The following is a 23883-nucleotide window of genomic DNA, read 5'->3' as shown; positions in this document are numbered from 1 at the left end:
ACCCTTTTAATTTAGCAGTTCCATCTAAGAAACAGCTTTGACACAAGTTCATTACTAATTACTAGTTTGCCGTTTGTTTTCTCCATTTTTTTAACAGCAGACCTGATATTTTTGTGCAGAACCAGCCACCATCACACAGAATGCAGAAGATGGAACAAGCAGTCACATTTGCTTGGATACCAGAGAGACTGGAAATGAAACTACATAAAAGACAGACAAAAGGATATGTAAAACACAGTATAGACTCATATCTTCAAAAGATAGCTGAAGAAAAATATCAAAACCATAAGAGAAAGACAAAAAAGTTTTGTTTTTTTCAGAAATCAAAGGATGCATGAGTGTTGAAAGAAGCAGAGAACATAAGATATAAAAAAGTTGAAGCAAATATACGTCATTAGATAATGTTCCATTGTTTGTCACGAAGTAATAGATGTTTTTATGTTTTTTGTTTCTTCTTGGTATTACTTAGCTTGTTTGGGTTGATGTAGTGATTTTCAAACCTTTTCAAACAACGTCAATTACTCTCAAAGTACCACCCTACTGACAAACATTTTAGGAAAACGATTGTTAGAGTTTATTATTTTGTATTCTGTTACAAAAAAACGTTTAAAGGATGCAGCTGAATAATGCGTCCCACTTTTACTTTCCAAATTCAAAGCTGAGAGAATTACAAGAAGGCCCCAGATATTGATAATCAGAGTAAAATCAACTGTACTTGCATCATTTTCCAGAACTGTCATGTAATCAACGCTTTCTACCAGTTGATGGCGATAATACAACTCTGTAACCACTAACTCTCCTCGCGAAGAAGAGTCACGTGATAAAACACGGAAGTAAAACCTACACTGACCGAAGCAAGACTGGAAATATATTGTTACATTTTGAGTCGCTTTGTAAAACACCAATTTATCTTTTTCCCGACATGTTTTGACTAAAATGTAAAAAGTGACCATGACGCAGGCCGAGAAAGAGCAGGACAGCGGGAAGGAGAAGGAAAAGGAGCGGGACAAGGAGAAAGAGAAGGAGCAGCAGCGCGGAGTGAAGAGACCCATCGCTCCTGCAGCTATCTCTGAACCTGCTCAGGAAGTATTTAGCCTTCATTTCTTTTTTTATTTCATATAAATATTTTACTTCACTAAACTTTATCTATGTGGTTTTCTTTTATTAAGTAGAAAAAAAAACTTTTCATTTTGAAAACAATTTTTTATAAGCTATAATACAATAGCTGTGTATTTTTTCCCCTTCTGGTTTTGGGTTGTGTGTAAAAGCTTAGTTTAAGGATAAAATTAAAAGAAAATAAAAGTGAAGTAAAGTGAAGTGAAGTGTTTTGACATCTGATAGCTCTTCAGAACTATGTCCTGAACACTGTCATCCAAATAAATTATCATTTTCTTTTAAAAAATAAGTTTTTTAAGCCTTAAAATAGATTCCCATAACACTTATAACTTTAAATTTCCTTTTTTTCCCCTGTAAGTGGCAAATAAAATCTTATTTAATGCTCTAACACTAAGCTATATGTTATACAACATGTTGCTAGGATGGATTTCTGATTTTGACTGTAAAGCATCATAGATATTTTTGACTTGTTTAAATAAAGTTTTCGTGTGCACAACCATTCATTGTAAATATTTTACATTAAAATGTATTACCTTTATGTCTTATAGCAAATACAGAGCAATTTTGTCATTGTGATCCACCCTGGGTCAAGAACGCTTCGCATTGGCCGAGCCACAGACACCCTTCCTGTCATTATCCCTCATGTAATTGCGCGGCGACATAAGCAGGGTGGACAGGCCAGGTATGAAGATGCTTGGCTGCTGAGGGATGGTCTGAATGTAAGTCACTATTAAACGGGTACGATTCTAACGCACACCTGCGTACCTGGCTGTTTTTGACATGTTCGATTTGTCTTCATGGCCAACAGAAGGCGGAGAGCAGCGAGCAGAGGCAGAATGGACTGAAAATGGTGGACCAGGCCATCTGGTCCAAGAAGATGTCCAACGGTGTGAGAAGGACTCCTGTGTCTGCTGAACAGGTTTGTTTACAGAAGGGACAACCGGTGTGGAAATGGTAGACGTTTTGAAATGGCTACTGATGCCGTAGCGACACGGATTGGTTGTATTATGTGGTGTTTAGGGAGGAAGTCACTCAATTCAACTTCCTGTCTGTGTTTTCAGGCCAGGGCTTATAACTGTCAGATCCGTCCAGCAGTTCTAGACAGCAGTTCAAGAGTGAAGTGGACAAACACAAGCCACCATCCCAATTATCTGGTGGGAGAAGAGGTAAAACACACAATGAAACAATAACAGTGTCTGTATAATGTTTGATGTGTTCTGTGTGGTTCATTTATTGTTCAGCCATCTTGATCATCTCTTATCACAGGCTCTGTATGTGAATCCATCAGACTGCTACAACCTCCATTGGCCCATGGTCAGAGGTCAGCTCAATGTGCATTCTGGCTCCGGAGGCTCTCTGACCGCAGTGCTGGCCGATCTCGAGACGCTCTGGAGTTACGTCATTCAGAAGCATCTGGAGATTCCCCTAAAAGAGTTAAAGGTAAAAGTCTCATTTCAGCTTTTTATGCCTTATCTTTTTGTATTCTTTTCACACTAGAAAAAAAAACAAGGAAGTTTGTTTAGGAAAGGTTTCTATTGATGGAATTTGTATCATTTTTGCTGTGGTGCTGCAAACTAAGAAGCTTTAACCTCAATAAACTTTCCAAAGTTCCATGAAAAACTTTCTTTTGCTGCATCAACCTTTGATTTTCTTTTTTATTTATTCATTATTTCTAGTATTACAGATGCATCCTGTTGGTCCCCGACATTTACAACAGACAGCATGTCAAGGAAATTGTCAACATGTTGCTGCATAACATGGGTTTTTCAGGTATTGACCACCAGGCATTTACTGTTGCAAATGTCTTCACACTCCGCAATCCTTTTCATATTGACACATTGCAATCACACACTCTGTGGTTTTGTTGGAATTTAGCGTGGTCCTCCAATACAAAGCAGCACAGAGTTGTGAAGACAAGGAAAACTGTGTTGGTTTTTCTAAATTTTAATTTTAACCAAATTCTTTTGGGTTTGTATTGATGAGGTTTTCAAATCTAGGATTCTGTTCCCTTTAACCCATTTTTCATGTTTTTTTTTTTTTTTTTTTACAAAACTGGGACAAAATATGAAAAGCTATGAGTATTAAGGCACACATGTTAATAAACAGTTCATTGCTTCATGGTTTCTGCTTTAAAGAGTGAAAATATGTGTAATTTGCAGCCATCATTGTGCACCAGGAGTCGGTTTGCGCGACATTCGGCAGCGGGTTGAGCAGCGCTTGTGTCGTGGATGTGGGCGATCAGAAGACCAGCATCTGCTGTGTTGAGGATGGGGTGTCCCATCGAAACTCGAGGTGGGGAAGTGCTGCAAATCACAAACTTATAAACAGCAGAAAAAAGTTGATCTCTTGCATTTCATGCGTTTGTGTGTGTATTTGCTCCTCCACTCTGCAGGCTCTGTTTGGCCTATGGCGGTTCAGACGTGACCCGCACTTTCTTCTGGCTCCTGCAGAGGGCAGGGTTTCCCTACAGAGACTGCCAGCTGACCAGCAGGCTGGACTGTCAGCTCCTGCAGCATCTAAAGGAGACATTCTGTCACCTGGATCAGGTTTGTGTTAGTTGAGGGGAGAATTTATGAGTAATTAAGAGTTTGAGGGAAAGTTTCTTCTTCCAGGGTTGCATTTTAAATTGATGCTGTCTGTTAACTTGAGCTTTTTTAATGGAGGATTTTGAAGTCATTTTCAAAACAGTCTTTGTCTGTTCGCAACAGGACATATCAGGGTTACAGGATCATGAATTTCAGACACGTTTCCCAGAAGCCCCAGCTCTTTTATACCAGATTCGACTTGGGGATGAAAAATTACAGGTATCCGTTTAAAGCAGTTATAAGAAGTTAACGAATGAGTCTGTATTTTTGCCATGAAAAACATGTCGGTATCCTCTGTAGGCGCCAATGGGTCTTTTCTACCCGAGCACATTCGGCATCGTTGGTCAGAAAATGACATCACTACAGCACCGCTCCCAAGGCAACTCAGAAGATCCCCATGATGAACACTACCTGCTGTCCACACAGAGCAAAGGGGACCAGGTAACTCGCATTACCACACACTGGTTGAAGTTGCATTTACTCAGATAAATAATTGCTGGTTCTTTTGTTTTGTTTAGTGTATGATTTTTAGTTTTTTCCTCCCCTACAGTCCTCTAAATCTGCAGCTGAGCGTAAGGCCGTTTCCAGGCCAGGTGGAGGTTTGGATGGTGAGCTGGGCTGCCAGGGGAGGATGGGGGAGATGTCAGACATGCCCAGAGGCTGTGGGAGCGGGATTGTGGCAGGAGGAGGGATGCTTGGAGAAATGGAGCTGGGGCCAACCCAGGCCGAGTGTCTGATGGGTTCAGGAGAGGCGGAAGAGCCGCTGTCCACTCACCTCTCCAGGAAGTCGGCCATCATTAGCCAGTTCGAGAGCAAGGCTTTGGGCCTGGACAAGGCTATCCTGCATAGCATCGACTGCTGTGGTAAGAAAGTGGTGGGAGGAGTGAAATAAAGCGATTGACATGTTTTAGTAGAAAGACTGAATAAAAAGGGAGTAGGACGAGATCACAAAACATAAATAAGTGATGTAATAAAACCATTCAAAACTTCTTGAAATGGGATATAACAAAGCACATCCCAGAAAGCTTTTATTTTTGTGTCTGAAGCGTCGGACGAAACCAAACGGAAGATGTACAGCTCCATCCTGGTGGTGGGAGGGGGGCTCATGTTTCACGGAGCTCAGGAGTTCCTGCTTCATCGCATCATCAACAAGATGCCGCCGTCCTTCAGAAGGCTGGTGGATAACGTGGAAGTCATCACACGGCCAAAGGTAAAAACTTCCACGTGTAGTTTATTTTTTCTCTCCTTTTTTTTTTTTTACTTCATCCTAAAATTTCCATTGAAGTGCTTATCAAACCATGATTTGCTGAAAAATTCAATCATAATTATTGATTTTTCTAAACTTATTCAAATTCTATGTCTGCTTTAAGTTATTGCTTGAAATTTGAATAGATAATAGTACAAACTTTTTTTTTTTTTTACTCAACACTTTACAAACTCCATCTCCTACTATCTGAAATATATTACATATTTCATGACATACTATATGCACTGGTGTGTTTGTGCCAAAGGACATGGACCCCAGGCTGATTTCATGGAAGGGCGGAGCAGTGCTCGCGTGCCTGGACACCACGCAGGAGATGTGGATTCACCAGAGAGAGTGGCAGCGCTTCGGTGTCAGGATGCTCCGAGAAAGAGCTGCATTCGTCTGGTGAAACCCAACCGAGGTCCTGAAGCTAAAACGCAGCGTCTATACGCGAGAAGGCAGGCAAGGAAAGGGACAAGTTGATATGTCATTTGGTATGTAAAGTTGTTCTGGTTGATATTTATAACCCAGGATGTGTAATGTATTTTATAGAGTTTTCATTGTTCTGTAAAGATTCCTGTTTTCCCATTTTCATGCAGGAAGTGTAAATAAACTGTCTCATTTGAAGAAAAAATGATAACTGCATCTGGAAAAAAATTATTTCTTAATTTCTGGGCAAAAATGTTTTAACTCTTTGTGTCTATATGACAAGTTAGTACTATTTTTATTTTATTTATTTATTTTTTTTATCCACTCACAAAATAACTACATTGTAAAATCTTAACCAAAAAACAATATCAACAATTGTCTCTGCTTTATACAGTTTACGCTATATGTATGTGTTGGTTTCAGTATAGATTATTTATTTAAACACAAAGTAAAAAAGAAAAGAAAAATGATGACGATTCCAGGGGATGACGAGATCCTAAATGAGTCAGACAGTGATGTGACCTGGAAGGACAGAAGCAGAGGGAAAACAGAAACGGGGAGGAGGGACGCTGCTGAATCGGCCAATCCGGCTCCTATGTGTAGGTATTCCCGGAAAGACGTCAAAAAACTGCAAGCAGCAGTGGCAGCTGATGAAGAAGGGCTTCAGCACGGCGCCGTTACCGTCTGTGTGCTGTCAGGACAGACACTGTGCCTCGGCCCCACGCCCGCACTGTATGTGCAGGCGTTTACCTAAAGTGAAGAAATGTACAGGAACGACGTTATTTATATTCCTTAATATGTCAAATATGTTTTTTTGGAGACAGTGGACATTAAACTCCACTAGGCTAAAAGCAACTTATTTCTGCAGTAGCTACCAGAACTTAATGAATAAACAAAGAAGGCAACAAACTCCATAAATGAATGTACAAATTATCCATCACTTGGGTTGAGTTTTATTAAGGAAAACACCATTACTCACCTTCCTCATCCTCCTCCACCCATTGGTGGAGGGTTGGGACCCGCTCCATGAGTTATTCGACCCATCCGCCTTCTGCCACCAGGAGGACCTGGAGGTCTGCAGAATCAAGTAGATGTGACCACAGAGCTCATAAATCCATGGGTGTAAAAGTGATCAACACTATCTCTGCATGTAGTAAATTAGTAAGGATTCAAAGCATTTCAGGTGAAAAAGTAATAACTGGCAATCCCCTCTCTTGTGGCAGAGCTGTTCTCAGATGTTTCGTTCTCAGTTTCCATGCATCAGTGGTGAGGTGACGGTACTACTGGGACTTACCCTCTGCCATCACTGAAGCGTGATGAGGCCACATTTCCATTCCTTGACATGTCAGGGTGAAGTATTGTCCTAAAACTGGTAGAAAACAAAAAGTAAGAACAGACTATATGAAATAACAACTTTGTATGGTAGTTGCTTTTAACACAACACCTGTGTTATACAGATTTTGATATCTGTATATGCCTCATTAAGACAATGCTGCACCAAGTTGGGTATAACCAACGGGATAAACAAGGCCAGATTTCATCTTTACATTTACAGGGGAATCCCCACAAAATATAAAAAGTTAATTTATGTACATAACTCAACAGACCAGTTTAAACTCAAAAAGTATTTTGCGTGCAATAAACACATAATGATGCATTTCAAGCACTTTCATGGCTATGACTTGCATCTAAAGACACACACAAAAAAAACCTGGGAAAATATGCTCTCCTGGACAAACAGCCAAATGAAAAATGAATATTTGACAGAAATGTCAAATGCAGAGAAATAAGTTCTGGTACTGACACTTTTTCCTTCCACCAAATTTTCTATCTATATGCCTGAATACAGTACTTAAAAAACCCAGGTTCTTTGGAAATGACCTTTTGCAGCTTACACCTGCCGTTTCAAGATACCCAGCATTTGGTGTTCATAATGTCCAACTTTTCTGAGAAACAGAATCTTATATTTTAGCAGTAAGCAATAATCGTCCAAATTAACAGCAATAAACACCTGATAAATATCACTCTGTGGGTAATGACTACATAATATCAAGCTTTTCAAATCTCTGGACTGGTTAACTCACAAGAGGCTGACGAACTCCACAGCCCCCCAGAACATATCAGTCAGGAACGACAAGCTCCAGGGGGACTGAGACCTGCTGTCCAGGACCTGGCCTGAAGGTGAGACAAAGCATGAAGTAGGAAACATTAGGTTACAAAAACAGTTTAATATTAATGTTAATCAAAAAGAGCAAATGTTCAGTTCTCTTTCACCTGCCACTGACTCACTAACTTGACTTCTATTAAAGTGTTATCTACATAAAATCCACTTGGAGTATGACAGACACAAAAACACGTCTTTTAATTCTTGTTATTTTGAGGTACATTATGTTAAAATGGTATAAAAATACACACGTATTCTCAGTTGACAGCTGCTAAGCTAACTCAGAAAGGCTAAGCTAACGAACTGAACAGCTAATAATAGCTTAATGGTCCCAAAACAAACCATTACGTAACCTTAAAAATGTCTATATACATTCCGATTTCAATACAAAGCTGTACATATCATTTAATTTTAACAAAAGAGTGGTAAAAACAAGTACAATCCACTCACCATTGGACACGTACACCATCTTTCAGAATGCAAAACACAGCCTCACAGCTGTGTTTACGGTTGGCGTTATGCTTCCGGGTCTGTGTTTGTGTGGGTCTGCTCCTTTCTGTGCAACGTCGCACTAGGCGGTTGGAAAACCTTCACCAGCGGCAAGGGAGGAGCTTATGCAGAACAAAAAGTGTTCTTTATATTACACAATTTTTCTGAATGAAGAAGTTCTGTTGTATACAGTCTCTTGAAGAAAATGCTCACGGTTGTCTGTTATATTCTTGATTTTATTATGCATATATTTTATTTTCATATTCCCATAGTAGTCCCAGAATAGGGCCAGCTTTCTTCATCACAGTGCTTTGCTCTTTAAGTCCCTGCCTTAGAACACTTTAGATACATTGTGGCTGCATCAAATGAAGCTTTGCTGTGGACAGCGGATATTCTTAAATGTTAAATCTGTTACTTTCACACAGGCAGTCATTCCTAATGCCGGATTAAGTTATAATTAATTCTCATATATCTCCTTCTAGGTTGTAAGTGCAGGCAGCAAAACATACAGAACAGACTGGAAATGCATTTTGTTCTTTAGGAGTTTAGAAGGAGTTGAACACAGTATTGCCTTAAGAACCCTTAAATAGCTAGATGTGGGTCTGTCAGGCAATTTTATGTTAATTCTGGAGCTTACATATTCAGCACACTATTTATAATACTTTAAATTAATGGTGCATCTGAATGGTGCCGTGGTTGTTATGGTAGCACTCACTAATCACCATGGGGCTGGTCTCCACTCCAGACTGAGGGCGTTTTGGTTTAATCCTCTGTGTTTTGTGAGAGAGCATTCTGGCGCTTCCTTTCAGCATAGGCACCGGGAGAAACATTACACACAGTCAAATTACCAATCCCGTTTCTGGCACCTTCCAACCGTTTCTCCACGTCTTGAAATATCCATTCCATCCACGAGAGGGCAGCAAATACTGTAAACAGGTACAAATATTCACTGCACCAATTCACTGCTTGATCGATTTAAAATCATATATTTTAAAGAGAAGTTTGTGTTTTGTCTGAAGTATCCAGCTCTAAAATAACAAACTAATGAAAAATAACATGCTGTGGCTATATTTTAGAAGAACTCTTTGACTTCTTCAGACTTTTCCAGAAATCTCTCTGGGAAAGAATGAATCTAAAAGAAACAACTTCACATCTTGGGTATATTTTATCTTTGATGTGCTTAATGCCAGACTGACAGCTCAGCATTTTAGTGTTTTGATCATCACCTCAGACTGAAGCATCACTTTCAAAAAACGAGAAGGGACATGAGGGCAAGAAACTGGTGGAGCACTCTTCTTATTTATTAGTATTTTCTATATGTAGCTGACTTTAGGGTAAAATATATATTCTCCAGTTGTTTATTTATTCATCATCACTGGCTGAATGAGGCTGCTGTGGTTGGTCCTACATTATTTTTGATTCAAACACTGAGCATACTGTTTAAGTGATACACAAAGCAGCAATGCACTGAGTCCATCCTAAAGCAAACTATTAAAGTAGAAATCCTTCATAAAGCTCCATAAGAAGGCATTTAGGACCCCTTATCTGTTATAACTTTCCATTGCTCAAGTTTTAATTTTGGAAAAAGCTCAAGATTTTATTCAATTTGGTTTTCATCTAAGGTTAAGGACAATGGATAACGAAGGCAGAAGAAAAATAAATACATAAGTTAATAAAATGATCTGAACTCAGGATCTGGGCCAACCTCCAGGCATACGTTGGGTTGTGTCCCACCGCTGGTAAAAGTTTCATGCTAATCTGTCTGTAACTTTTGGTATAATTCTGTTTTGGAAAAAAAAAAAAAAAGAAAAGAAATAACAGTAACATCCATGCAAAAATTTTCCATGCCGATGTTTAGTTCATAGATTTTAAAATACTTAGACAAGAGCTATTTTCCAAAAATCCTGGTGACATCGTGGTAAAACACAAGCCAACGAGGCTGGATCACGTCAACCAAAGGTCATCGAAGGTCACAGATGTTGCTCTGCTTTAAAGAAGCACAGACTGTTTGACCATCACAGTCCAACTCACACATAAAGCTAAATGCTGCACCAGATATCCATCTCCACAGAGAAGCATGGCCTGCAGTTATATATAATTAATCTGAAGACTGAAAAACACAATCTCTACCATAGTGTGCTTCTCATTAAGCTCCAATCTGTTCCAAAGCAAACTCTCGTGTCTAAAGTTCGGGTTCTGGCATTTGTTTCGTGGTTCTTCTCCTTATTACCACAGTCACTTATGATAACATTTAATTAAGCTGTAAAATCCATGCCGTTGCTCCTCTCCATATCTTACAACTGTTGTGGTTTTAAGCAGTGACTCCCACATCTGTGGCAAAGGTTGTACACACCCAGCAGGGGTGAGGAACAGAGGAGACCTGGAGAACATCCAGGGTCAGACAGAAAGAAAGATCATGAAGAAGACAAACTAAAACGATGAGTTTATTCTTACATAGTTCTTTTTATATGTAATTTAAATACTCTGAGAACAAAATAAAAAGGGGCCAATTGTTTCCATTGTTTTTATTGCCAATCACATTTTAATTATCAAGTTGTTTTTTATTTTCTACTTTGGCTGGTTTTCAACTTTTATTCATGACGTTCCACGTTGCCCAAATAATAAATTGAGGTTCAAATGTTTAATTTAACCAAGTAAGATGTGAACTGAAATAATTTTTTTCCCAGCTGTCCACAGCAATTGATGTCGCTGTGAGGGTTTGAATGCGAGTGCAGTAGCACCACAGTGGGCCTGTGAGAGACCCCACACTGCTCTCTGATTTATTAAAACAGGAAATAACTGAATAACTTGCGGGCTAATTCATCTTTTTGCCACACACTGAACTCCAAAGACACACAGCCTTACCCATCCACACACAGGCCCTCACTCACGACTGTACACATACAATACACTAACACTCATCCATCACTTTGACAATCAGTTGCTGCTCACACACACACACACACACACACACACACACACACACACACACACACACACACACACACACACACACACACACACACACATGCACACACACATGCATGCATTCCAACCTACTCTGAAGTTAATGCTCCTCCACTTAGGCTGTGTTTTCACAAGGCTTTAATGGATGAGTCCATTAGTTTTAAGTAGCGAGGTCAGGTATTTTTCACACTCTGACTTTTCAAAAAAAGCGGGCCAGCTCTTTCACAATAAAAACTCTCAACCCTCTCATCACTTCACATGATTAACATGAAGTTCACACACACTCTGCGTCTCCCTCATCTGTCTTATCCCTTCAGTCTCTTTACCAACAGAGCATATATAATCTACACAGTGGTGGTTCTAACACCTCACACGAAAAACAACAGCCCAGAACTCACTTATTATTATGTCAAAGTATGCAAAAAAGAAAAGAAAAGTAACAGAATATGGCCAAATGCTGTCCAGACATCAGAGTTCTTCAAACACACAAAGAGCCCTTTAAGTTTCCTCCTCCTGAAGCGATCACTCTTCCTCAGTGACATTAGCCATGTCTACTAAAGTATCCAGATATGGAGCCTTGGCTTTGACATCCACTGGTGAGAATTTGATTATTTTTGGTGGTTTGGTATATACTTAAAAACTGTATATACTTATATACTTATACTTATATACTTATATACAGTCAGTACTTAAGTACTGACTGTAATTATAAATAGATGGAAATATTCACTTTGTAAATTATCAGTTTGCAGCTTCTTGTGGTCTATAGATTCCTGCTGATTACCTTATTATTTGATTCAGCTGTGCTGAAGTAGAGACACGTCTAAAAGCTGCCATCTTTGATCACTTTGGTTTGAAACCTGTTATCTAAATTCAGTAATTATGGCATCTTTAATGGAGGGAAAACAAAAATCACCAGAACCCCAACTGTGTGCCGAGGATATACGGTGGGTAATGATAGAAACTAAAACTGGGATCAGGGAAGGCAACTGGACAAACTAAGAAAAGGGAAAAATCAGATTTCTTAGCACAGTTTCAGATTCGTTGTTTTAAGAAGGAGATAATTCACATAGTGAAAGACGCATGTCAGATACAGCAAAATCTTGGAATATTTTAGAACAAATTTAGGGGGTGGCGAGGAAAATTTGAGGATATGGAGCACTGTGAAGGAAGAAAGGACTGTAAAGACGTAATCACTCAGAACAAGAACCAAATGTGCTGCTTCCAGCTGCAGGGGTCAAAGGTTCAGGCTCTAGGAGACTGATTGGCATCACGATCTCATGAATCATCATGGAAAACCTAAATGAAGTGTATTCATTCCCACATGTTCCCACTGGTCTCTTTTCTCCTGACTGTATGTTTGAACGAGTGTGTGTTCCTGATTCTTCATGATGAATGGGCAGAGTGTTTCTCTTGGGTTCAAAGGTGAAATTCTTCTGCAGGAAACACCTCAGTCACTTTCAGACACCTAGAGATCAGCTGCAGCAGAAGCATGCATGCAACTGGACATGTGCAAAAATGCATAAACTGCAAAGAGTAAGTGACTTTAGAACCAGCAGTAGCATTAAATAAATGCAAACATTTTAGTTTTAGCTCTTGTTTTAGTAGCTTATGTATGTGTATGTTGTATTATTTTACATTAAGTGCACATGTTTTCTATGTTGTTTTTTTGCTTTATGTTGCTTTATTATGTAAAGAAATAATTTGGGAGATTTGTTAAAACTTCCTAATAATAAAGAAGGAGATACTTTCAAACACACAACTAGCTCCAATATACCATGTATAGTAAGAAAAACTAAAGAACGGTCAAGAAAGATGGAGTATTATGTTTTTGTACTTAGGAAACTGTATAGGTTTAGGTTTAGCATTAAATCTAAGCAAAAATAGATTGGATTAAATAAAAATACAACCTGTAATACTGTGGGAAATAATGAAGCTAAAAAACTGGATATAAGCTTCAGTATAAAAGTAAAACTAAAACGTGCAGGGTCATGTCTACAAAAAAAAATCTGGAAGTGATAATGAGCGCAATAAAAAAATGTAAATTTTGGAACATGCCTGTGTGTGTTCTTTCAAATTGAAGCTATCCTTGGATAATGTTTTATTATCTTGTGAATGTGGTTTGTCTAAATATCTGCAGTGAAGTGTCTACTATAAAACTACCTGCACCTTGTAAATTCCAGACATAAAATAAAGTGGTTTGTGTCTTAATTAGCCACAAACATTTCACTGATTTATCTAAAACTTATGAGGCAGTCATGTATACTGCTCAAAAAAATAAAGGGAACACTTCAGTGTTCACTTAAATGTTAAAGTGTTCCCTTTATTTTTTTGAGCAGTGTATATACAGTGGGGCAAAAAAGTATTTAGTCAGCCACCAATTGTGCAAGTTCTCCCACTTAAAAAGATGATAGAGGCCTGTAATTTTCATCATAGATGTACCTCAACTATGAGAGACAAAAGGAGAAAAAAAATCCAGAAAATCACACTTTCTGATTTTTAAAGAATTTATTGGCAAAATATGGTGGAAAATAAGTATTTGGTCAGCTACAAACAAGCAAGATTTCAGGCTCTCACAGCCGTGTAACTTCTTCTGTAAGAGGCTCCTCTGTCCTCCACTTGTTACCTGTATTAATGGCACATATTTGAACTCGTTATCAGTATAAAACACACCTGTCCACAACCTCAAACAGTCACACTCTAAACTCCACCATGGCCAAAACTAGAGAGCTATCAAAGGACACCCGAAACAAAATTATAAACCTGCACCTAGCTGGGAATACTGAATCTGCAATAGGTAAACAGCTTGGTGTAAAGAAACCAACTGTGGGATCAATTATTAGAAAATGGAACACACACACAAGACCACTGATAATCTCCCTTGATCTGGGGCTCCACGCAAGATCACACCCCATGGGGTCAAAATGATCACAAGAATGGTGAGCAAAAATCCAGAACCACACGGGGGAACCTAGTGAATGACCTGCAGAGAGCTGGGAACAAAGTAACAAAGGCTACCCTCAGTAACACACTACACCGCCAGGGACTCAAACCTGCAGTGCCAGACGTTCCCCCTGCTTAAGCCAGTACATGTCAAGGCCCGTCTCAAGTTTGCTAGAGAGCATTTGGATGATCCAGAAGATGACTGGGAGAATATCATATGGTCAGATGAAACCAAAGTAGAACTTTTTGGTCAAAACTCTACTCATCGTGTTTGGAGGAGAATGAATGCTGAGTTGCATCCAAAGAACACCATGCCTACTGTGAAGCATGGGGGTGGAAACATCATGCTTTAGGGCTGTTTTTCTGCTAAGGGACCAGGACGACTGATCCGTGTAAAGGAAAGAATGAATGGGGCCACGTATCGTCAAATTTTGAGTGAAAACCTCCTTCCATCAACAAGGGCATTGAAGGTGAAACGTGGCTGGGTCTTTCAGCAGGACGATGATCCCAAACACACCACCCRGGTAACGAAGGAGTGGCTTCGTAAGAAGCCTTTCAAGGTCCTGGAGTGGCCTAGCCAGTCTCCAGATGTCAACCCCATAGAAAATCTGTGGAGGGAGTTGAAAGTCCGTGTTGTCCAGCGACAACCCGAGAACATCACAGCTCTAGAGAAGATCTGCATGGAGGAATGGGCCAAAATACCAGCAACAGTGTGTGAGAACCTTGTGAAGACTTACAGAAAACGTTTGACCTCTGTCATTGCCAACAAAGGGTATATAACAAAGTATTGAGATGAACTTTTGTTATTGACCAAATACTTATTTTCCACCATATTTTGCAAATAAATTCTTTAAAAATCAGAAAATGTGATTTTCTGGATTTTTTTTTCTCCTTTTGTCTCTCATAGTTGAGGTACATCTATGATGAAAATTACAGGCCTCTCTCATCTTTTTAAGTGGGAGAACTTGCACAATTGGTGGCTGACTAAATACTTTTTTGCCCCACTGTAATTCACACCAAATCTACTGTCAACCACAATTAGTCTGAGACAAAACTGGAACCTGGGGAAGAAACCAGCTCCAAATAGAATATCATAAACACAACAATCACTATAAAGATACTTACAATTGCTTTCCATACTTAATCAAAATTAAATTTTTATTTATTGGATGTAAAACTTGCTACAGTTTTTTCCTGATAATTCCTGTAAATTAGATAGACGACAAGGTCATATTACACATGCAAACTCAGCACAAAAGAATAAAATCACCACAATCTAAACTGTAATAAAAAGTGTCTGACCTGGTAACTTATTTACATGCTGTAAATAAATCATTTCATAAGTAAATCATTGTAGTGATTTACTTATGAAATGATTAACAAATCTGTGGGGATTTATTATCCCAGTATTTTCTAATACTATAATTTTATTGACACGTATCATGAAGCATAGTCTCTTTCCATAAAGATAAGAGTACCGTCTTTGTTCTGAGAGAAAAACAACCTGCTGAATATTATCAATTAATCAAGTTTACTTGTATAGCACATTTCAACAACAAGGCAGTTCAAAGTGCTTTACATCATAAAAACAGTCATAAGACACAGGCAACAATTGAAAGATAACATTTTGTCTTGTGGCAGCGTTTAACATCAGAACATTTATCAATGTTTAATTTATAATGTTTCAAAAGCAGCTCTATTTAGATCTGCTAAATCCATTTCAGACAATGAAAGTTAAAGGTAGGAGTGAACAACCATGTCAAGATGGAGGCAGAAAATGTGGACAGAATCAGTGTTTAGACATTAAAAGCTGTCAGGATCTGAGTTGGTCACATCTCACAAGATTTAAGGTGTGAGTTTTTGATGTAAATTTAAAGATACAGTCTGGTATAGTTGGTGTTCTTTACATTGTTCTGGATTTGCTTTTAAAGTAAGAATACCTCAAAGTAAAATACTTTTAAAGAGTCTGTTTACTTATTAATTGTTTACTTCTTATTTACATTTTACTCCAGAATTATAAGAGACTAAGTCCAATAATTTTATTTCATTATTGATGTTTCATTCTTACCGGAACAAAAAATAAATAAAATTAAATTTATTATTTTGTCTCCCGAAACTGTGCAGTCTCTATACGTTTCTGGAAAAAGTAGGAGACAAAGACCCACTATGAACATGTCTATTTACTTTAACAATATACTGTATTACACACGTAAAGAAATAGAACAGAGTTTATTGATCATCATTTGACACAGAAAAAGAACATTCAGACAATGCAAAGTAGAAAATAATATACAGCTACAGCACAAGGGTTGTGCAGAATAATACACTTTGATGTGAATTTGATGTTAACTAAAAGGTAATGAATACTTAGGAGGAGAATACAGAAGACATGTTACCTGTACTCCAATAAGAAATAGGTTTGTTATTGCAGTTTTGAGCTTAACAGTGATTTACAGGTTTACAATCATCATTGACTGTCCTGAAAGATTTATGACAGGAAATGTTCCTGGATTTAGATATCAATCCCAAAGTGCTTACTAGTACAGCTCTGATTGTGATTGTGGATGCTGTTAAATATTAACTCTTTTCTTTTGCAGACACTTTGCAAACTGTTGGAACCAACTTTGATCATCAATCAGAAGACCTTCATACAGTTCAGATGTTTCAGATAGAATACAACCCTACTGAAAAGTGAGGAGATCCAAAATAACATGTCTGAGGAAGAGGATGGTATCATACCAGGTGGCAGGTAAGTGAAGCTTTTTTGTTTTACGTCTTTTCTGACAAAGGTCTTCAAAAGAAAAAAGTAAAAATGAAAATTTATCATTTTTACAATTCCATTCTCTGAATCTGCAAACTTTGCTCTCACATGCAGCAATTTGCCTAAAAGTAGTTTTAAACTAAACATAATTTTCCACAAATTCTTCATTTTGTTTGTAGACACTGTGTGACACTAGTTAAAAAATAGATTTCATACGTATTTCGTCATTTAATCTAAATTGACCTTCTTGTTAAATTTTGCAAACAAATTTACAGATTGAAGAATATACAATACAGAAAAAAATTATTGAATAATATGGTTTTTGTTTAGTTTTGACCAATCTGCTGTTTTTCAAAAGAAAATCTTTCATGCTGAACCTTACTAACCCAGTTATTTTTGTTTTGTTCTTGGTTTTATTAAACACTACCCAATTTACTTATGTGAGTATTTCTCAAACCTTATCTGGCCAAGGATCACTTAACCCATCTAACAATCACGAACCACTTAATTTGAAATTGCCCTCACAATAACACAACATGTTAATATATACAGCCTGAATCTAAAAATATGTGTCCCTTAATGTACTTATTGTTGTTTTCTTTGTCTATCCTAATGATAAAGTTGATGCTGTTTGGAAAATGCGAACGGCCACGACAAAACCATGAACAAGTTGAACAGGAGACATTTTGAGTTGTTTACAGAATCTGAAAGAGCTGATTCTAAGTTTTCCAATGATGCGAAACACATGAATATCAAAAAACTGTTGCTCTTTGCTACCAAGTGTTGTTTGCATTAATAGCATTTAGGGCTATTTGTAATTTAGAAGCATAATAAGTTAACAAATGAGTTGCTTTGGCAGAAACAAAAATTATTTTCTGCATCATCAAATATAAAAGTCATCCACTCTATCATTTATTTATCTGCTGTATTTAATTACTTTAATTCAATAATTTTTTATTAAATAAAAACCGAGTATTATGTTATTGCAAAATTATGATGTTCTCATGATATTATGACTTTATTCTCCAAGTTTTAAAAATAAATTCTTAGCCTGGCTCTAAAACCATTTTAGAGGTGAGATATTTGTCAAGACCAGATATTTTATTTAATCCTTTATAAAAAATGATATTTTAAAAGGAAAACTGATCTTGTCTTATAAAAACATTTTCTATTTGTCTTCTAGCTCACTTGAGCACCAAACTTCAATCTCTTCTTCAGTGAATTTGAAAAGTGACAGATCCAAGGATGAACCTTTAAACTTTGACAGTGATGGTCAAAGGTAAGACACCCTGGTTATATTTCATGTATTTTCTTAGTAAAACACAATAAAAAGCAGCAAAATGTACAATAGCTATTGAATTCTACTCAAAAGATAGTCCATAGCTTTTTAGGCTTTTGAAAATTATTTTAATACAAAGAGCATACTATAAAAAAATTAATGCATACTGTCCCGTGTTAGTATGCTGTATACTGGAATATAGCAGCTGCTGGCCAGTTGTTATATTTTATCCATCACATACAACAACTTGCCAGACCCGTATTCTGACCGGCTGTACTGGGAACCAAACACTTGTCCCCTTTGATGGTCTATAAGCTTTTAAATATTTCGCCTGTGGACATGTGAATGTTTTATTATACCAAAATATGAACCCCGCCATCCCTGGTCAATCCTGGCCAGGGAATCACTGACCCGCTGCATGATTGTGGATTGTCAACATTGCAACTTCATGGCAAGTAAGTCAAATATAAGGTATATGAAATGTAGTCCAAGTAAGGTGTTTTACCCATATTTATTTAGCTGTGTAGGCTATTTTGGCAATTTATAGTCAATAGAATTTTGGAATTTTTTACACATATTTTACGTAATAAAGTGAAGGTCTATATGTAATGGTAAGACTGACCAGAAAAACAGGACAATTAGTAATACATAAATGATACTATTTTTTAAATTGTTAAACAATTTCTATAGAATAGACTATACTTTTGATTATTATTTAAGTTTTACTGAAATCATTCCTATGTCATTTAACAAAAATAAATAAAAGAACTTATTATAAGTTTTGAAGAAGAGTGGGACTAAATAAGTGTAAAAAAGAGCATGAAGTTCTTTCAAGTTAAAAAGCATCACCTTGTCCATCTAACACAAATTACTCTATTATATGCCAATAATAATGACGTGTAATTTAATGTAGTAGAATTAATGTAAGTAATAATGTAAGTAATGAAATTATTTTCTATATCTATCTTTCAGGCTTGGGCAGGCAGGTAGTTGATGGATGAAAAGATCTAATGCACTTCTGCCCCTCTGCTGAGGCAAAATCTGACAGTGACATATATATAACCTCATAAGACAAGACTCAGAGACTGATCTGTACCCACTGTTGCTCAGCAAAAAAAAAAAAAAGACAACAATTTTCACTAGGTATATCTGCATCTGCTAATGGTAGTTCTGATCAGACCAAATCTAATTTACAGCAACAGCAGGGCATTAGACATATGACCTTCAGCATTATGCACCTAGGGACATGCCAAGAAATTAGCCATCAATCTGCAAAATGCTTAAAGTGCTTCCATTTTGGTTGTGACAACATTTATAGAAAACCTAGTTAAGTGGTTTAGCAAAAGCTCGTGGTTTAGCAAAAGCTAACCCTAACCCTAACTGCTCGTGTGTTGAAGATTCATTTCACATAAAAATAGAGGTTACTTATGAAAAGTGTCTTTTATTTCAACATTTATTTCATTTGTTTCTCTTTCAACTGTTTGGATTGACTGTTTTGGGTTATAAATGTCTTCCTGTGTTGAATCACACTGCGTACATCTATCCAGTGATTACTAAACCACATCAGTTTCTGTTCTAGTGTCTGTGTTTTTTTTCAACGCATTCAAGAATTTTCTTCTTTTGTCTGGTGTTGCAGCATGTCGGACATCAAAGATAGTTGGGTCGTTGTCAGGTTCTTCTGACTGGCATTTCGCTGTTTTATACATTTGTTATCATCACTCTTCCTAGAACGTATTGATGACAGGAAGTTGTTTTGTCAATCGGAAGTCATTGCGATTTTGTCTATTGAAAAGTCTGGATTGACAAAATAAACATGTTCAGTGCAAAAACAGTTTTTGTTGCCAAGTGATTGTTATTGTTTTGATATTCAAATCTGTTATTTAGGTTATTTAACCTATTCAGATTTTTTGCAAGGTGCTATTATACCCATTCAGCTTTAAAGTGTTTTATTAAAACCCCTTATCCTTCATTTCACTTCTTTGAAAATGTACTTCTTTAGAAATATGGACTGTGAAAGATGACATTAGCATTGGGGACATCTATGCTTGCTGCAACATGTTTTGCATTGAGATGGTATTTTAGGTTTTAATAGCTTTGCTACCTTTCCATGAAAAAAAGTAATTGATTTAAAAATTTTAATACATTAAAATGTATGTCATTAATTAATTAAAATAAATGTGATGAAGTCACATTTATATTATTTATTTATTTGATCCTAGAGCAAATAAATTACTTTACTCTCTATGCTTTTAACTTAGACATGATCCGTAAAAATGTCCGTTTAAATAAATGTGAATCAAAACAGTTAAATGTCTTGTCTGTTTCTGCAGTGTTTCTAATGACAACCAATATGAAACATCTGGGACATCGAACACAGGTGAGTATGACTTGAAAATATGTTTTTTAAAGTCCAGCTGTCCATTGGCTTTACAATAATGAATAAATATTTTTAAGAGATAAACACTCAGGGTCAAATTATATTTTAATAATGTAAAAATTAATGTTTACTTGTTTTTTTGTTGGTGTTCTTATTTTAATGTGGGCTTGTGTGGTGCAGTAATGATTAGTGTGTTCCCTGCTGTTGTCAAAATATTCCTGTTGTTTCTATTTGTACATTAAGGAGAACATTTCCACGGGAAAGTAAAACTAATTGCTTCCCAAAAGACCAACTTGTTTTTTTTCTCCTTAAATTATAGGGCTTCAAATCTTGTGATACTTAATCCAGTATTTGTCAGGTCTTATCTTTACTGCCCTGTGTTAATTTTATCAGAAGAGGAAGAATTAAAATCTTTTGACTCATTTTATTTTCTCTTCTGCCCGGATTCATTGATGTCGTCATTGTATCAGCTGAAACATAAAGACAAGACAAAACGTTTTTCAAGTCCAAGACATAAACAACATTTATTAGACAAACAACTAATGAAACTGACAAAACTCAATAAAATCACAAACCAGCATCCAATTCAATATTTACCTCACTCCACAAACATCCACACACTACGACAAATGTTACGGGGAACCATTTCACCAACACACCGTTCCCCGGAGACAGCATCAGGGGTAACACCGGAGCGATCTGAAGTTAAGGTTCCGGGTCCTATTACTTTTAAAGTTAGGGCGTGTTTCCCATCTCTGCTGTATTCAAATTAGGGGAGTGTCCTTAGCTAAGTTCATTTAAATCTAGTTGACAATGTTCCAGTAAAAACCTGTTTTTAAGATCAAAGAAGTGTTATTTTCTTTTGAATGAAGACAGATGTTTTTATGACCCTGTCCCAAGAGGAAGCTCTACTCTGTTGGCAGGAACAGATTGTTTTACACCAGTTGTTAAATCTTATCAAAGTGGTCAAAAGGTTAAATTCACACAGAGCCACGACCCCCTGTGAATGCCTGCTCAGTCCAAAGAGAAACTAGCTGTGTTCTAAATTAGAGAGAACTACACGCTAAGTTAATTTAATTCAACTTAGTGTAATATGTTTCAATAGAACTATTCTACATAAGAGATTACGCTGATTGAACCGTGGATATAATTTGAAGTGAATTTCCTTACGTGAAACACCATTAATTTTATCTAATATTGAACATAGGGTTAGGCTTTTAAAACTAGCTTATTTTAAGTTTATTTTCTTAACACCTGACAATAGTTGATGTTTCAAGACAAAAATGTCCATAGTGTAAAGTAATAATAATTTGCTCAGGGTGACACTCAGTGAATCTTATCACTTTTTAGCAGATTTTAAATTGTTGCCCAGAAGAAATACAGATTTTTTCTATGCGTTAATGCTTAATGTTGATGTTAATGTTGATTGTTGATGATGGCTGAATGACAGGAGGAAAAAGGAGTTATTAATGTAGATTATTGCTGGAAATATATTCTGAAGAGTGTTAATCATGTCTATTAAATATGTTATGGTTATGCTTGTTGTTCATATATAATTAATTTAAAAATTACAGAAGGAGATCCCAATGGACAAAATGACCCGAAGACAAAAAATTCTGAGGAGGTGGGTCAACATAAAAATGACCGGAAGTTCTCTGAGATAGTGACGTTTGAAAGTGGGAAGAAGAACCGAGTCACGCCCAAAGATTTATTTACCAACAATAATTCTCGGAAACATCCTGATTTGTCCAATAATGTGCGAACTGTACTGATGAAAGGAGTCCCTGGTGTTGGTAAAACATTCCAAACAAAAATGTTCATGACCGACTGGGAAAAAAAAAACTCCAACAAAGACATAAAAGCTTTAGTGACCCTTGATTTCAAAGACTTGAATACAAAGAAGGATGAAGAACAAAGCATGAAATCTCTGCTGAAGGATTTTTTCAGAAGAAATAAAGTTAATGTTTCCAAAGATGACAAGAAAAAGATATGTATTATTCTTGATGGCCTGGAAGAATGCGAACTTCCTCTTGACTTTGTAAGCAACAAAGAACTAAAAGACTTGAAGGAAGCAGCATCAATGGATGTGCTGCTAACAAATCTGATCAAAGGAAATCTGCTTCCTGACGCTCATATTTGGATCATTTCTCAACCAAAAGGAGTTGATAAGATTCCTTCTGAATACATCAACAAAACTGTTCAATGTCAAGGTAAGAATATTTGTCTAAATCAATTACACTTACTATAGCTTGCACACAAAATAATAATTTTTGTTGACTGTATTCAAGAGTTAAATGATTTTCCATCATTTTATAACTTTACATCATTTTTGACCAATCCTGTTCAAAGCTCAGTGAGGTTCTTCTCTAGGTTGTGGAATCACAAGCGCCTTAGTTTTATATGGCAGTGAGTGATTTATTTATTTTTTTTGAAGCAATTGCCTCAGCTTTCTGCTCCATGTTGCACTGAACATCCACCAGCAGTGTGCTATGGGCTCTTTGCACGTACGCCGTTGACATCACATCTGCATAAGCCAATGCGGCTCACTTCTTTCCGGTTTGAGTTACCATGACAGCTAGAAAAGACAAAATCGTATTTCAGACGCACACAAAAAAAAAAGCAATACTACGAACATTGGTGTTTTCCTAATATAATTGGGCTTTTAAGTTTTCATTAATTGCCAATCAATCCTGAATTAAGAAGATGGTGGCTTGTAAATATTCGTTGCTACCAGTTAAAACTAACGCGGCACAGCAAAGTTTGCAGCCTTCACTTCACTCCGGATCAGCTTCTTCAGCCTAAAACTACCAGGGGGAGACGGATGGTAAATAAAGGAGCTGTCCCTGAGTTACTTCCATGGAATCACTTCTGTATTCAGGCTAAAAGAGCGAGTGTATGGTAACGAGTGAACAGACCAAAGCCAGACAGCCGAGCAACTGATCCGCCTGTACACACTGCTGTAAACACCGTCCTATCTCAGCTCTTCACAAGAAACATGCAAAGGTAATAAAACAAAATAACATGGGGACAACATGGTCATATTTTTCTAAAAGCAACAACTTTAATTTGAACAGTCAGCTGAACCAGATCTCTGACACCAGAGCTGCGCTACTGTTAAGCTATGAAGCTTCTTGTACTTCGTCATGCTTCAGAAGTAAAAAGCCCAAACCGTAACCTCCCCATTAGTCTCTGACATTAACGATAATAAATACACACAATCTACTTGAAAATAAGGTAAAAACATTGTCTGTTAGAATGTTTCAATACTTAAATAGGACATTTTTACAAGAACAGTGTCCGAGAATATTGCCTACTTTCATAAGCTAAAGTTAATGTTAGCCACAAAGTTTAAGAAAGTAAAACTCACTTTTGTGTCAGTGAATGTATAACTAGGCATACATTTTAAAACCTTTCTCCAGCTTACTTGTTGGACCTTTGGATTATGTACATTATTAATGGACCTTATCAAGTTCCGCCCAGAAACGCCGCTCAAAAACCCCACGTGGCTGCATGTCTCACAAACAAAG

The 23883-nt window shown here is 37.1% G+C and overlaps 2 protein-coding genes across 3 annotated transcripts; one reads left to right on the top strand and one right to left on the bottom strand.

Moving 5' to 3' along the window:
* Nucleotides 1-813: 813 nt before the first annotated feature.
* actr8 (actin related protein 8) lies at nt 814-5584 on the top strand. The gene is made up of 13 exons (XM_008414809.1): nt 814-1086; nt 1665-1835; nt 1925-2035; nt 2178-2282; nt 2383-2556; nt 2793-2886; nt 3276-3408; nt 3509-3662; nt 3825-3920; nt 4002-4142; nt 4252-4564; nt 4748-4911; nt 5213-5584. The coding sequence occupies exons 1-13, from the start codon at nt 952-954 to the stop codon at nt 5354-5356; spliced, it is 1935 nt and encodes a 644-aa protein (XP_008413031.1). The 5' UTR covers nt 814-951; the 3' UTR covers nt 5357-5584.
* Nucleotides 5585-5787: 203 nt separating this feature from the next.
* Nucleotides 5788-8098, bottom strand: selenok (selenoprotein K). Of its 2 annotated transcripts, XM_008414808.2 has the most exons (5): nt 7991-8097; nt 7461-7551; nt 6671-6745; nt 6356-6451; nt 5788-6126 (listed from the first exon to the last, which is right to left on the bottom strand). In XM_008414808.2, the coding sequence occupies exons 1-5, from the start codon at nt 8007-8009 to the stop codon at nt 6123-6125; spliced, it is 285 nt and encodes a 94-aa protein (XP_008413030.2). In that variant the 5' UTR covers nt 8010-8097; the 3' UTR covers nt 5788-6122. The 2 variants fall into 2 exon arrangements, with proteins under 2 accessions (XP_008413030.2, XP_017161065.1); XM_017305576.1 differs by lacking the exon at nt 5788-6126 and having other exon boundaries at nt 6352-6451; nt 7991-8098.
* Nucleotides 8099-23883: the final 15785 nt, after the last annotated feature.

Source organism: Poecilia reticulata, linkage group LG7 (genome assembly GCF_000633615.1).
Source record: "Poecilia reticulata strain Guanapo linkage group LG7, Guppy_female_1.0+MT, whole genome shotgun sequence".
NCBI lineage: Eukaryota > Metazoa > Chordata > Actinopteri > Cyprinodontiformes > Poeciliidae > Poecilia > Poecilia reticulata.
Note: the sequence above shows the minus strand (reverse complement) of the source record. Positions and strands in the feature narration are given on the sequence as shown.

Bases quoted from the DNA above. Each gene is read 5' to 3' on its own strand.
- actr8 (XM_008414809.1), top strand. From the start codon at position 952: ATGACGCAGGCCGAGAAAGAGCAGGACAGCGGGAAGGAGAAGGAAAAG. The intron at 3,921-4,001 runs GTATCCGTTTAA...TATCCTCTGTAG, and splicing joins TTGGGGATGAAAAATTACAG to GCGCCAATGGGTCTTTTCTA. The intron at 4,143-4,251 runs GTAACTCGCATT...CCTCCCCTACAG, and splicing joins CACAGAGCAAAGGGGACCAG to TCCTCTAAATCTGCAGCTGA.